General features: G+C 40.9%; 1 protein-coding gene across 1 annotated transcript in view; it reads left to right on the top strand.

Moving 5' to 3' along the window:
• Nucleotides 1-16,023, top strand: part of AIG1 (androgen induced 1) — a 390,941-nt gene that overhangs the window by 316,287 nt on the left and 58,631 nt on the right. The window contains exon 5 of the mRNA XM_042782043.1: nt 3,940-4,055. Within this exon, the coding sequence (XP_042637977.1) occupies nt 3,940-4,055 (116 nt within the window). The remainder of the gene's footprint in view (nt 1-3,939; nt 4,056-16,023) is intronic.

Raw genomic sequence — 16,023 nt, forward strand, 5'->3', positions numbered from 1 at the left:
CCCGGAGACCCAGTCCCTCTCGGGAGGGTAACAAGGGAAAGTGTTCAGTGCAGATCAGTGAGTAAGCACAAGCCCGCCCGTGCTTACCTTGCTCCTGGAGACCCAATCCCTCTCGGGAGGGTAACACGGGAAAGAGTTCAGTGCAGATCAGTGAGTAAGCACAAGCCGGCAGTGTTCTAGTCCCATCAATTCCAGCATTGCCACAGCAATATCCTTGACCCACTGCCTTGGTCATACATAGCTACGGTTAAAGGGGATTTCATTGTTTATAATTATTCAAAATGATAATATGCCACATGAAAGAACACATTTAATAAGATTAGTTTTGTACAGTGAAAACCTTTTGCTTATGCTGAGGCTAAATTGAAAAATAGTTCTTTCTGTTGAGAGGCAACATGAGTGATCCTCAATCATGCATTCCCACAAGTTTATTGATTCAAAGATTATTCAACTTTGATGCCTTAACAAATATGCCACTTTAATATAGAAAAAAGAACATGGGATTTGAAGGCAAATAGAACTGGTTTGAATCCTAGCTCTAGACTTACTAGCTCTATTCCTTGGGTAAGATATTTAACCTTTCTGAGTTATTGTTGCCTCTTCTGTAAAATGGAGTTAATAACACCCACTTGGCTGTTGTATTCTGACACACAAGGGGAAGCCTTGAGTTGTAGTTGACTCAACAGCAACTTGCATTGATAGACATTCTTTAGTTCCTGAAAAGAAAGCCTTCTGAGATTGCCCACTGGCCAATCTTGCACATGCACAGCTAGCCACAAAAGATCTTTTGTCAGTAACAATGTCACCAGTGGAAAAAGTGACTCCTTTTTAGTCACGATAATGCTATTGGTGGTGTGATCAAGAAAGATGTGCCTTTTTCAAATAGCTTTTCTGCCTGATAATCAGCAAGCAGGCTCATGACCTAGATAAGAATATTCAGGTTGGTTGTTTGAACTGATATGCAAAAATGGATGATTTTCTCCTTGGTTTGGAGCAATGAAGAGGTAGAGTTTAGAAACTTCTTTTAGTATTCATGAGTTGAAAATAATATCGCCATTTGATAGTCTCCACAGTTCATCAGAACTAGCACTATCTTCAGTGCAAAGATCTGATATGCAGGGGATGTTCCATCTACATTAGATTAGCTTATCACTAGATATATATTTGAATTTTACTTGAATGTATCACTTTAAAACAATGTGTACATCTTGGGATTTTGGTGAAATACTAGGCCAATATCATCAGAGATGACTAGATAATGAAAAACCAGTAGATTAGATCCTTGAAATGCATACTGTGTCTGTATTAGCACCTATGTACGTTTTGTATGGTTGCCTTCAGAGCTAATTATACTGTTTAAAAACAATAATAGGGAAGCAAAAGATGAAGAAATAGGAAGCTACCCAACTGTGGAATCACCTTTCTGACATTGTTAGAATGCCACACTCTAATATATCGGCAGTCAAAATGGTTATCTAGAACAGAACATTTGAGGCACAGAATTTCCACTGTCTTAATATTTCTTACAAAATCATATCTCTCTGTTTGTTTTGTTTTAAATATATAAACAGAAAACTGATTCAAAGATGGTCACCAGGATATCCCCAGTATGTCTTGCCTGCCAGCGACCTGGTTCTATTTGGCTAAAATGTTTATTGTTGTTGTTGTTAGACGTCATAGAGTTGTTTCCACTCAAAGCAACCCTGTGCACAACAGAACAAAACACTGCATGGTGCTGTACCGTCTTCACAATTGGTGTCATGTTTGACCCCGTTGTAGCCGTGCATCAGTCCATCTGGTTGTGGGTCTTCCTCTTTGATACTGACCTCTACTTTGCCAAGCATCATGTCTTTCTGCAGGGATTGGTCCCTCCTGATAACATGTCCAAAGTACATGAGACTAAGTCTTGTCATCCTTGCTTCAAAGGAGTATTCTGGCTGCACTTCCAAGGTAGAATTGTTTGTTCTTTTGGCAGTCTATGGTACATTCAATATTCTTCACCAACACCATAATTCAAAGGCATCAATTCTTCCATCTTCCTTATTCATTGTCCAGTTTTCACATGCTTGTGAGGTGAATGAAGGTTCTCTGGTGGTGTAGTGCCTAAGGCATTTGACTGCTAACCTGAAGGCTGACGGTTCAAACCCACCAGCCACTCCTTTGGAAGGAAGACTGGGCAATCTACTTCCGTAGAGATAGCACCTCGGAAACCCAAGGAGGGGTCGCTATGAGTAGGCTTCGATGGCAGTGAGCTTTTATAATGTGAATGAAAATACCATGGCTTGAATCTGGCGCATCGTAGTCCTCAAGGTAACATCCTTGCTTTTTAACACTTTAAAGAGATCTTTTGCAGCAGATTTTCCCAATACAATACATCGTTTGATTTTTTGACTGCTACTTTCCATGCACATTGATTGTGGATCCAAGTAAAATTAAATCCTTGACAACTTCAGTATTTTCTCTGTTAAAGATTTCTCCATTTAAAAATACTTGTTAGTGTTTGAAAATCATAACATTAGATTTCCTGCTTTTTCCTCGAATATACAAATAGCAACAGCAGACCAAAGTTTTGTTTTTTTTTTCATGGCTGTTAAGGAGGTACCTAAGGAACTCCGGTGGCATAGTGCCTAAGGCACTTGACTGCTAACTAGAAGGCTGGTGGTTCAAACCCACCAGCCACTCCTTTGAATGAAGATTGGGCAATTGCTTCTATAGAGATACCACCTTGGAAACCCAACGAGGGGTCGCTATGAGTCGAATCAACTTGATGGCAAGAAGTTTGGTTTTGTTTTTTCTATATAGAGTTATAACCAGTTGATGGATCAGTTTTCAATTCTGTCAGTTTTGTACTCTTGGAAAACCTTTCAGTGTTGGAGTATGTCAATATATTCCTTGACATACTTTTAACTAAAAGGATCTTTACCTTTTATATGTGTCCACCAAATTTCAATGCAAAGGGTGCATGGGTCTTTGAGAGATTTAAAAGCTTGACTTTTCTTAAATTTCATCTCCATCCCAATCCACTGAATTTAGTACCTAGAATAGCTAATGGGTCCAAGAAAATCATATTAAATGCCTGTTCCACTTAGCTTCTTCAGATTCTACCTTCGAACATCATAACTGAAATTTGTGAACTCCTGGCCATTATTTCCTAACCTGATGTTGGTGTGTATGTGTGTGTGTGTGTGTGTATACATATATGTATGTGTGTGTGTATACATATATGTATATGTGTGTGTGTATAAACTTGCATTATGTATCACGAACCTTAAAATTTTCATACCCTTTAATTATTAAAAAATAATATAACATGCAGACACCTACACAAAGACTTTTGCAAAAGAAATTCATCATGACATTTTTAATAAATGGAAAATTGAAAACATCACTACTTAATGTGCAAGAACAAGAATTGATTAGATACATTGTGGTACATTGATAAAATGAAGTTTTAAGCAGTTATTGCCAGGTTGATATTCTAAATGGTTTCCTAAAATGCCATACCAAAATTTCTCATGGTGCAGTGTATGATAAAAATCTAAACCAAAATTGCATGCACAGTATGATCTCCCCTATGTATAAATAATAGGAACAGGAAGGAAAACATAGAGAGACATATGCCATCATGTTAACAAGAACATCGCTGTTCCTTTCATATTTTCCAATTATTTTTCCTATCTGTTTTTCTATTGCCCAAATTTCCTATAACAGGCATCATGAAAACCAAATAAAATTTCAAAAAGTAAGATCCAGAAGAACACCACCAATGGAGCAATCGATCCGCTCCATGTTTTCATGGCTATTCTGCCTCTTTGGTGAGCTTTTCTGCTGTGATGATTTTCCTAGGAATTTATAGTGTTAATTCTCCTAGTGAAGAAAAAAACACTACTGAGGGCCGATGATAAGAATCTGTGTCACCTGGTCTCTGTTCTTTTTCAGCACACAACGGTTTTGCCCTTTATATTAATCGAGATGAGGACTTCGCACCATCAGTACCCCAGCAGGAGCAGTGGCCTCCCCGCCATATGTACCTTCTCTGTTGGCTATATATTATGGTAAGGACTGCGCCTGCGGGGCTTTCATAGTGTGTTAGATTTTGCACTGCTAAATTTGGGCACATATTTCATTATGGATATAATCACTAACAGATTCACACTGCGTGCCTCATTTGGTCCAAGACCTGGGCTTTGTCTCATTTCCCCAGATGCTTATATTTTTAGAAAGTATATGCCAAACCTCACACAACAGGAATTTGTTGAACAATCCCATGTAAGCAGTGGTTCTTCCAAGGCTGCATTCAACCCTCTTTCAAACTAAATGTTTTTCTTGGACACCCTTTTTATTGCTTAAGGGCTATTTGCTTGGGTTTGTTATTGTTGTTGCTTTTGTTGAGGATGGGGAAGTTGTAGAAAACAAAACGACAGAAAAATGACCTCTTATAGGAGTAACTTTAAACTTTACATGAAACAAATGAAAATGTACATTTTTCCAAGTCTGTTCAAAACCTATTCCAGAACTAGGTATTATACACAGAATGTATTTAGTTGGGTGTTTGTTTGGGAGATTTTATTTTGCTGTTGTTTGTTTTTTTAATATCAGAGCAAATAAATCACAAAGAATCTACATTTGATAGAAGTCTCAAGTGTGAGGTGTTAAGTTTATCTGATCAAAATTTTTTCCTGATTAGTTTACTTCACATTAATTTTAGTTCGTACCACGATTTAACTTTTCAAAAATTATTTATCTTAAGATAGAGAATGTCTTAATTTCCCTGTGTAATTCCACGTCCTCTTGATACATCTACATAGACATACAGAAGAGGTTCCTCCCATCAGCATTCCTGCCTCTTGGGACTCTTGTCCTGAGTTCTGGGTCACCACTCCTCCTTTAAACCTGAAGGATAGGATAGTGTGTTCTTCCAACATCCCAGACTGTACTTAATCCCAGCCAAAATCCCAGAATGCTTTGGAAGGCCCAGTCTCCGTGGAGCAGTTTGCTGCAGCCAGCCCAGAAATATAAAATAAAAGTCAGTGCAGCACTTCACAAACTTTGCATAATTGATCACAAAATGGCCCTGATCTGAGCAGAGAGAATTTGCTGGTCGGAAGTCACAGCCTGAGGCTGGATCTAAGGGAACCCCCGGACTATGGACCCCAGAACAAACGTGCTGTAAGGTTCACCCATCTGCCACCTCATCAACTAGTCAGCAAATTGTTTTCTTAGTCATTTTCTATATTTGTCTCCATCTGAAACCGTAAGTGTCTAATTTCTCTGATAAAAAAGGTGCAAACAATCAGGGCCCAAGGTGAAATGTGACTATCATAAGTCTTTATAAAAATGAACTTACATGATTTATATTTTCAACTTGATATTCAAATGGCTGTTAGGTTTCAAAAGAGTCAATGTAGTTAGGCTACACAATTATCCCAGGATGCTACTATGTTTAGGACATATCTGGAACTGCCTATAGCATTAGTGTAAAAATCATCCACTCATCACCACCACTTGCTGCTCCTGACCCCAAAAAAAATAGTCCCATCACTTTGCACTCGAATTTGTTTACTTGTGGCAAGACAAGTTCTTTACTCTGGGAATTCTAGGTATATGTCTGAATTCAATCATATCCCATTAAATTATCTGCATTGTGTATTCTCTAGAGGCTTCTGAAATTATATGCTTTCTGATGGACTTCTTCCGTCGGGGGTAAAATCAGGCTACATTCCAAAGAGACACATAGAAAATACCACATATTCCTTATTACAGCCCCCCATGATCTCACATTAAATTGAAACTCACAAAAAATAATAATAAAATAAAAGGAAGCTTACTCAGACCCTTCATGCTAAGTGAGCCTTACTAGGTCTGCTTACCCGCTGCAAACCAGTACTTGTATGGACAAGTATTTGCATTCACCAGCTAACTCTCTCAGATTTGTTCTGAAAAAGCTTTCAAATTCGACTTTTTCCTTTGGTATTCTGCCCTAGGCATTCATAGCGCTGCCAAGAGTTAAACAGTGCCCCTCATATTGTGTCACATTATATAAACCCAAGGGTTTTCATTCTTATCAAAAAGGTACTGGCTTTTGCTCCCCTCCAGACTACCTCAGGGCCTACATACCAGTGACAGCAGCAAAAGGCTCAGGATATGAAATCTTTTGATAATATACCAGTGTTGTCACTGGACGTTCCAGACCTCGTGCCAAAATTTAGGAAAGCATGCCTCTTATCACTTGTTCGTTATAAGTAAACAGATTTCCCCTATAATACCGGGTATGCTTGAGCTGAATCTGTACCTCAGCGGTTCCTGGGCAGGCTGCCTGTCTGCATAGCTCTGGCTCTTGCATGCTCTCCTGTCTCACAAGTTTCCCTCTCTGTCTGAACCTATTCTGTTCCTGGGTCTGGATAACCAGACTTGAGAAAACAGAAAAAAAAAAACCTGTCAATGACGAAATTCTCATACTCTGTTAGGAGTGAAGGAAAAGGAGTTTTACTGAGGAATAATACAACCCGGAGCTGGGTCAGAGCTGGGTGTCCCTAAGTAAAAATACAAAGTATTCTGTTGTTCAAGTGAAGAGGATCTATACAGAGAGAGTAAAGGAAAGGTAGGAGGTTAATGGTTGATTGTAGATAAGATCAACTTCAGCTTGAAGTCCTTTGAAATGTAAAGGTCAGTCACTTGGTTAGGAGGGGGAGAGAGTTACCACCTAGGTGAGTGGCACCAGCTAGTTTGGCTATACATGATTTCAGCCATGAACACACTTTTCCCCAGGTACAAATTGTTTACGTCTTGACACAACCTTCCCATGAACAAATGGTTTACGTTCTGACCTTTTGCTTCCTGAGAATGCATTTTGGTCCCATCATTCTTTTTTTTTTTTTAATTTTTATTGTGATTTGGGTGAAAGTTTACAGAGCATATTCATTTTCCATATACCAGTTCACATACACTTTGGCTCATGACATTGACTGCAGTTTCCCACAATGCAACAGCTCTTCCCACTTCCTGCTTATAGTTACTTCTTCCCTGTGTCCTTTCCTCCCATGTACTTCTACCCCCATGCCCAGTTATCTCCCTGTACATACACAGCCCTTCTATTGTCCCATGACTGATCTCTCCAAGGAATATATCTACCTTAATGTAAATGTTCAGCTCATATGCCTGTCCTTTGCTTGGCTGGAAGCCACAGGAGTGGGTTCAGTTCTGAAGGGTAACTAGGGGCCATAGTCTCAGGGGTTCCACCAGGCTCTATCAGACCAGCAAACCTGGCCTTTTTTTATTATGATTTTGAGTTTTGTTCCACATTGTTCTCCCACTCTCTCCAAGATCTCCTACACAGATCCCCCTCCGAATGGTTGACAGTGGTACACGGGCACCATCTACATCTTCTGGTCTCATAGTCATACAGGCTGAGAATCACATGGTGTACCAGTCCCTTGGACTAATTGTTTCCATGCATCTTTGGTGTTCTTCATTCTTCTTTGCTCTGGATGAGGAGAGACCCATCGTTGCGTCTAGATGGCCACTTGCAAGCTTTTACAATCCCAGTCGCTACTCACCAAAGTAGGGTGTGGAACAATGTTTTGTGTAGTATGCTATGCCAATCAAGCTTTATGTCCCCTGTGGGACCCATCATTCTTAAGTCTGACATGAATGCCTACAGTTTGAAAGTTTTCTGTTTATAACACTTTCCTCACTGGATGGACCCAGTGAGTTCTCATCCCCAGTCAGCTCCATTTCCTGACCTCTACCTTAGTTAATAGGAGCTCTGGTAGCGTAGTCCCTAAGGCACTTGACTGCTAACCAGAAGACTGGCGGTTCAAACCCACCAGCCACTCGTCGGAAGGAAGGTTGGGCAATCTACTTCCATAGTGGTACTGCCTTGGCAACCCAAGGAGGGGTCGCTATGAGTCGGGGCTGACTCGATGGCAAACAACAACAACACCTTAGTGAATGGTCCCAGTCCTCCCCCATCTAATATCTGAGGCCCCCAGACTTCTTCCATGCCCACTTGTGCTCACCACACAAACTCACCACACAAACTTTCTCTACTCACCAAGGTGTCTAGGACACAAACATTCTTCTGTTCATTTGTGGCAGGGTCTCATTCTTTTCCTTCACATACACACACACCCCATCACTATCTTCACCACCATACATGCATTCTTGCACCTTATTTGTGGGATTTACCCCAATAAATGAAAGGTCTTATATTATGTCACTCCGGATACAACTCAGAGGCCCTCTAATGCAATGGTAATTATCAGGAATCATAATGATTACCCCACCACTTTCTGTCAGTTTGTCACACAGTGGTGGCTTGCATGTTGCTGTAAGGCTGGAAGAGGCTATACCATCAGAATTTCAAATACCAGCAGGGTCACCTGTGGGGACAGGTTTCAGCAGAGCCTCCAGACTAAGAGAGAGTCTGATGAAGAAAGGGGCCATCCACTTCTCAAAGAATTGGCCAGTGAAGATCGTATGAACAGCAGTGAAATACTGTGCAATGCAAAGATTGTGGAGCTGAAACAGATCCAACAGTGTTTCGTTCTGTTGTTAATAGGGTCACTATGAGTTGGAGTCACCTCAATGTCACCTAACAACAACATAGTGACCACCATTTATGAGGATTTCTTTTAAGCCGTATTTCCTAAATCAAAAACCAAAACCACTGCTGTCAAATCTATTCTGACTCATAGCAAACCTAAAGGACAGCAGAACTGCCCCTCATAGGTTTTTCCAAGGCTGTAAAGCTTCACAGAAACAGACTTCTTCATCTTTCTCTCTTGGAGTGGCTGGTGGGTTTAAACCACCAACCTTTTGGTTAACAACAGAATGCTTTAACTACTATATCACCAGAGCTTTCAGCAAAGGCTTGGACTCCCCAGGTGGTGCAAGTGTTTCATGTGCTTGGCTGCTAACCAAAAGATTGTCAGTTTGAGTCCACACAGAGGCACCTTAGAAGAAAGGTCTGTGTATCTACTTCCAGAAAATTAGCCATTGAAAACTCTGTGGAGCACAGTTCTACTCTAACACATGGGGTCACTATGAATTGGAATTCACTTCATGGCAATTGGACTGGTTTTCATTTGAGCTGGGCAGTATCACAGTGTACTTTACAAGTATGATCTCATGTCATTCTCAAAACAACTCTTTAAGAAAGGCATTATCTTTCCCATTTTGTAGATGAGGAAACTAAAGACTAGAGATTATATGACTTGTCCAAGGAAATACTACTAGGTCATTGCCAGAACAAAACTGCAAGCCCAGGTGTGAGGCTTCAGTCCATACTATCAACCATACCCTCCGCTACCTCTTAGTAGGTGAAGAGTAACTATGAGTGAACATACTGAGTGTTTGCTTTTGCTTACTTTGTTTTCATGATGAAACACATCAGAAGCAGCCACACCTATTTTGGAAAAGTCCACTTTCTGGATTTGAATTCCAGCTCCTCCAGTTACCCTTTGTGGCCTTTAGCTTATTGAGATGTAAAAGAGGAACAAAGATAATGAACCACTTTTCAAGGTGGTTGTTTCCAGTAATATATCAGTGTTTCACTGCTATTCATAAGGTTTTCACTGGCCAGTTCTTTGAGAAGTGGATGGCCCCTTCCTTCTGCTGAGTCTCTTTTAGTCTGGAAGCTCTGCTGAAACTTGCCCACCATGGGTGACCCTGCAGGTATTTGAAATACCAGTGCATAGCCTCCATCTTCACAGCAACATGGGAGCCACCACAGTATGACAAACTGACAGACGAATGAGGAAGACTGTGATAGTTGGAGCTGTGTGTCAATGTGGCTGGACCCCAGTTCTGTGTGATTGTTCCCATGATGGGATCGGATGACTGTGTTCTGAGTGGCCAATCTGTTCAAGGGGAGTTTCCCTAGGGGTGTGGCCTGCTTCCAGGATATCCTGGAACATCCTGGGAAGAGAGACATTCTTCTGTGGATCAGGATTTGGTTGTGCTGCTTACAACTGTCCGTGAGTGAGCAGTCCACCATTCGGCCTGGAGATCTTGGATTCGTCATTCATTGGAGTCAACAGCCGGTGTATTGCCTGCCAGCCTTGAGCTTCTCGGCCCCTGTGGGGAAAAGCCTCCAGCTTGACGTTTCCTTCAGGGACTTTGGACTTGCCGGCTTCCAAACATTTGTGAGCCATTTTCCTAAGATACATTTTTCTCTCTCTTTATATATATATAAGCTTTGCTGGTTTTTGTTTCTCTAGAGAATCTAGTCTAACACAAAAACCAAAAAAGAGTTGATGCTTTTGAGTTGTGGTGTTGGCAAAGGATACTGAAAATACCATGGGCTGCCAGAAGAACTAACAAATCTGTCCTGGAAGAAATGCAGCCAGAATGCTCCTTGGAAGCGAGAATGGCCAGACTTCCTCTGACCTACTTTGGTCATGTTATCAGAAAGGACCATTCCCTGGACAAGAATATAATGCTTGGAAAAGTGGAGGGTCAGCAAAAAAGGGGAAGGCCCTCAACAAGATGACTTGACACAGTGGCTACAACAATGGGCTCAGGTATAGCAAGGATTGTGAAGCTGGCATAAGACTGGGCAGTGTTTCATTCTGTTGTACATGGGGTGGCTATGAGTTGGTGCCAACTCAATGGCACCTAACAACAAAACAACAACAAGGTGGTTGTGAGGACTCAGTATGTAGATTCCACTGAACATGCCTGGCACCTAGTAAATAGTTGCTGTGTTTGCTATCATCAGTTGATAAATGAAACAGTTTCTGTAAGATAAAAGTTTTACTCAGATTTAAAGATTTGCAAATAGAGAAGTTCCAAAAGGAAAATTCAAATGGTGTTCCAAAGAGAGAGCACACACACACACACAACCTTTGTACTAAAATTTGCAGAACACCATGCAGAGTTGGGGAAGAGTTGTTGTTAGGTGCCATCGAGTCGGCTCCAACTCACAGAAACCCTATGTACAACAGAACCCTGCTCAGTCCAGTGCCATCCTTACAACCTTTGCCATGCATGAGCACATTGTTGGAACCACTATGTTAATCCATCTCATTAAGGGTCTTCACCTTTTTCACTGACTCTCTGCTTTATCAAGCATAATATCCTTCTCCAGGAACCGGTCCCTTCCAACACCATGACCAAAGTACAAGTGAAAAAGTCTGGCCATTCTCTCTTCTAATGACCACTCTGGCTGCATTTTTTCCAAGACAGATTTGTTCATTCTTCTGGCAGTCCATGGTATTTTCAATATTCTTTCCAACACAACAATTCAAATGCATCTGTTCTTCAGTCTTCCTTATTACCATTTTCACATGGATATTGTTGTTGTGTTGGGTGTCATCAAATCAATTCCGACTCATAGCCACCCTATGTACAACACAACGAAACACTGCTCAGTCCTGTGCCAGCCTCACAATCCTTGCTATACCTGAGCCTATTGTTGCCTGAGCCAACTGTTGCAGCCACTGTGTCAATCCATCTTGTTGAGGGCATTCCTATATCCTTCTCCAAGGAATGGCCCCCTCTAACAACCTGACCAAAGTAGGTAAGTCTGGCCAGTCTCACTTCCAAGGAGCATTACAGCTGCACTTCTTCCAGGGCAGATTTGTTAGTTTTTCTGGCAATCCATGGTACTTTCATGGCTTGGGTCAGACACACCTTAGTTTTCAAAGTGACATTTTGCTATTTAACACTTTAAAGAGGTCTTTTGCAGCAGATTTTCCCAGTGTAATACAACATCTGATTTCCTGACTGCTGCTTCCACAGTGTTCATTGTGATTGCAAGTAAAATGAAATCCCTGATTTCAATATTTTCTCTGTTTATCTTGATGTACCTTATTGGTCCAGTTGTGCGGTTTTTACGTTTCTTTATGTTGAGGTGTAATCCATACTGAAGACTGTAGTCTTTGATCTTCATCAGAAAATGCTTCAAGCCATTCTCACGTTTAGCAAGCAAGATTGTGTCATCTACATATCACAGGTTGTTGTTGAATCTTCCTCCAATCGTGATGCCACACTCTTCTTCTATAGTCCAACTTCTCAGATTATTTACTCAGCATACAGATTGAGTAAGTATGGTGGATAGATACAGCCTAACTCATACTTTTCCTGATTATAAACCTTTTTATATTGGTCTCTGTACAGGTTCCTCACTAGCACCATTAAGTGCTCAAGAAAAAAGAGCACTCTTTCATGGGAAAGAGTATGGGGGAACATCTGATTGGTTAATATTCAACATGCTTTGTCAAACACATTTGCTGAGAATTTCTTTTCACTGGGATATCCAACCTTAGCCTCAGTTTCTTGAGTTCTGGCACTCATTCCTCCAACAGTCTCAGTGGGCCACCTCAGAATGCTACAAAACAAGTTATCTTGGTCATGTACTCTAAAAAGCAGAAGCAAGGGCCTAGGACAAATTGGAGTCCAATTCAGACCCTTGTCAGCCATTCTGGTTCTGTTAAGTACCTCAGTTTTAGAATGTTCTTTCACACAATTCTGAGAAGCTCCTCATCCAATATTATCAAGGACATGTTCTATTTTATAAATATAATGAAGAAGCCATAAGTCCTTTCTCTTCCTTTTTCTCACTCACACATACACTCTTAACTTTAAAAAACAAATACAAGTCTAATGGATATAGAAAACACCATTTCTGTTTCTTTGTTATTTAAGTATAAAAGGGAATTCTTTTATATGGAGAATTCTTGTAGTGGGGCTGGAGAAAAGAGACAGCTTTAACATCCAGGGATTCTGTGACTCTCCAGTTGACAAGTGATAGAAGAGAAGACATCTTTGCTCCCCTCCTAATGGGAGTCCTGATCCATCCTCCCAGTGGTGACTGTTCCCTGAGTATGGCCCTCCAAGCACCTCACATCCTGAAATACTGCCACTGTTCACCTCTCTGCTTCTTAATCTGCAGGAAACAAAGAGAAGGTCACCTTGAACTGTAAGAAACACATCCCCAAGGGTTCAATAACACATCACCTTCCAGCTCCTGGCCTTTCCCCCACTCCCTGTGTTGGTTTCTCATTCAGTAAGAGTCCACATGAGATCTCAATGGTACATAATATATGCTGACCTCAAAAATAATCAAAGCACAAAAATATTGAAGCAAATAGGGTTTATTTGAGCAGTTAACCTGTATGCATATAAGGAGACCTCTCCTTTCTGGAAAAAAAAAGAAGAAAAAGAGGGGCCATTTTAGGCCAGTTACAATGAGATTTTAAGGAGGAAATAGAGTAGAAAATTGATCATTGGTTAGTCTTAACACGATTAGTTGAAGAATGTCCTCTTCCTGACATCCAGTTACTAGGTAGTCTCTGGCCTGGCCCAGTCCCTATTCATTTGCTCAGCAAAGATGTCTCAGTTCCTTCAAAAGACTCCAAAGTCTTAAAACTATCTTCTCAGGAAACAAGAGGGAAAACTAAATTACTTTGGGTAAAATTAAATTATTTTCACAAGGTTATATTTAAGCAAGTTTATGGTTAACAAATGTCTTGTCACAAAAGGGAGTTTGCATGATTTTATGATCACTGTGTCACCACTGAGTCTCTTTTGTTTCTATTATCTAACTTGGGCCTCATTTTCCCCTTTGTTTAAAAGCTCACTGGATGCAAGATGGAGCTAGGAGCAAGGGGAGAAAATGGGTCCTGGAAATTTCTTTTTATGTATAAATATTTCTCTTCACCTCTAGGAGCTTATTTAAAGCAAAATAGAGATTTCTGTTGTCTCAGGGTCCTAATGGTTTTTGATAAATTTCATATTCCAAATCTCATTACTCAAAATGTACCCATTGTTTAACTTTTGCAAAAATGACATCTGACTTCCTTCACAAGAGAAAAGTAGGATCAAAGACAACAGCCCAAGGCTGATTCCTATGAAGTGGAGGTCAGACATGCCATCACCCTCCAATCTTCTTGCCAGTTCTGATACCAACTCTCGCTGTACAACATTCTTTACTTCTCTGCTGGGTTCAATAATTTGTTGCAATCGCCACACAGAACTAACAGAAAATACTCATGACTATGGTATTTATTAGCAAAGTAAGAGGTTATAATTCAGGATCAGAAATGACAGAGGTTACAGTTCTTTGATTAGGACAGCTTCCTCTCAGCTGTACCATAGGCACACTTCTCTCTAGTCTCAGCCTGTTGGCCTTGTAGCCCTTTGGTCTCTGCCCTGGTTGGGCAAGTGTTACAAAGCTCTTTTAGTCGGCCCATGTATGCCCAGAGAGACACCCCAGCCAGCCTCATATCCAAAGGCACTCAGCTTTCTTGCTCCATGGGCTGGAAACTCACCATTCTGTCTCATACCAGTCTCTGCTGCTGGGGTCTACTGCTGCCCTTTCTCTGCTGCTCCTTCTTGCTGTGTCTCACTGTCTCAGCAAAGTGTTACAGCTTTCTCTATCTCTTGGGTCAAGGCAGTTCAGTTCAGGGATCTAGGGTGCGAAGGATGCACTTCACTCCTTTACTCTTCTTTCTTGATGGTAGTGAGATTCCCCTCTCTGCTGCTGGGGTGCCGCATTTTAATTCAAGAGTGATGACAAAACTGACCAATCCCTACATTAGGGTCCCATACACCTTTCCATGGTCCCACCCACACAAGGGTGCCATGCACCTTATTCACATTAATAACAAGCTATCCAATCCTCTTGGTGGGCCACAGGTACCTCATATCTGCATAGACCCACATAGTCATCTGGTGGGAGGCAAAGTCTATGGCTGGGGGCCATATTAAGTAATTCACTGCACCACAACTTTCTAACTCAGAAAATAAAACAAAATAAAATCAATATTAAATGATTTTTCTTTTATGATGTAATCCTAGTTGTCCAAAATCAAAAGCCTATCTCCCACCAAACTTGATTATCACTCAGTTACAAAACTATGGATTTTCATTTTCTTATTGAAACTTTTATATATTTTATCCTAAGTTTCTACTGGGAACATATGCTATTTTCAAAAATGAAAAAAATAGTCTAAAAGATAAACATGAGTGGACTCAATTATTAAAGTCTTGGAGAGAGTTTTTAGCTATGAATAAATAAGAATTTTAGCATAAAATTGAACCCTCTTCACTAAGAAAATGAAATTTTAGACCCCACTAAATTTATAGTGCAAAGGATAAAGTGCTCAACCACTAGCCAAAAGGTTGGCTGTCTGAACCCACCCAGAGACTCCTTGGAAGACAGGCCTGGCGATCTGCTTCAAAAGGTCACAGCCTTGAAAACCCCATGGAGCAGTTCTACTCTGCACTAATGAGGTCACCATGAGTCAGAATTGACTCCATGGTAACCAAGAACAACAGCTTCTCCAGTTTAACAAATCTGGACAACCTGTAGTTGTTCCTTGACAAGCAGATGACATTTTCCTCTGTTCAAGTTGAACCATTCACTCTACCATAGCTACTGTATTGACTTTTAAGTCTGAAGTAGTTCATGAATGTTTTTCTGATTTCCTAGTCTTGGAGATCCAGGTCCAAGCTGAAAGAGTAAGGTCATAAGAACCTTACTGAAGAGTAATCCCTTTCTAAAGGCTTATAAAATAATATAGCTGCTACCTTCACCATCGCCAAAGCCATCCATGTTCCTTCCTACATCTGTCCTTCCCCAGCCCAGCCAGGGAAGAGGGAGACAGGAAATGCCTTCTTATACCCACCAAAGCCAAGTGAAGGAGCCCATAAAAGAATTCTTTGTAACTACTGGACATGAGACAGGAATCTCATTTATGAAGCAGATCTTTCAGCCCCCTCTTGCCTTCTTCCTGAGCAAGGAAAAGAGCATAGGAAAGGGGTTCCGGCAAGATGGCGAACTAGGCAGAAAGACTGCACGGACCCTCTTCAACAAAAAAAAGGGAAACCAATTAACACAGACACAGAAGATAATCCTGGACCCTGAGCCTTGAAGGGAAGGATATAGAAGTGGACTAAACCCCAACTAGCAGAAGAATTTGTGTGAAAATACCAAAAAAGGAGACATATGGAGCTGCTGTCTGGCAGCGGTCATGAGCGATCCTGGCGGCACAGACAGCTTGGAGATTCCCGAGTGGT

This window comes from Orycteropus afer, unplaced genomic scaffold, assembly GCF_000298275.1.
Source record: "Orycteropus afer afer isolate SDZICR_OR568_19922 unplaced genomic scaffold, OryAfe1.0 scaffold00226, whole genome shotgun sequence".
Classification (NCBI taxonomy): Eukaryota; Metazoa; Chordata; class Mammalia; order Tubulidentata; family Orycteropodidae; genus Orycteropus; species Orycteropus afer.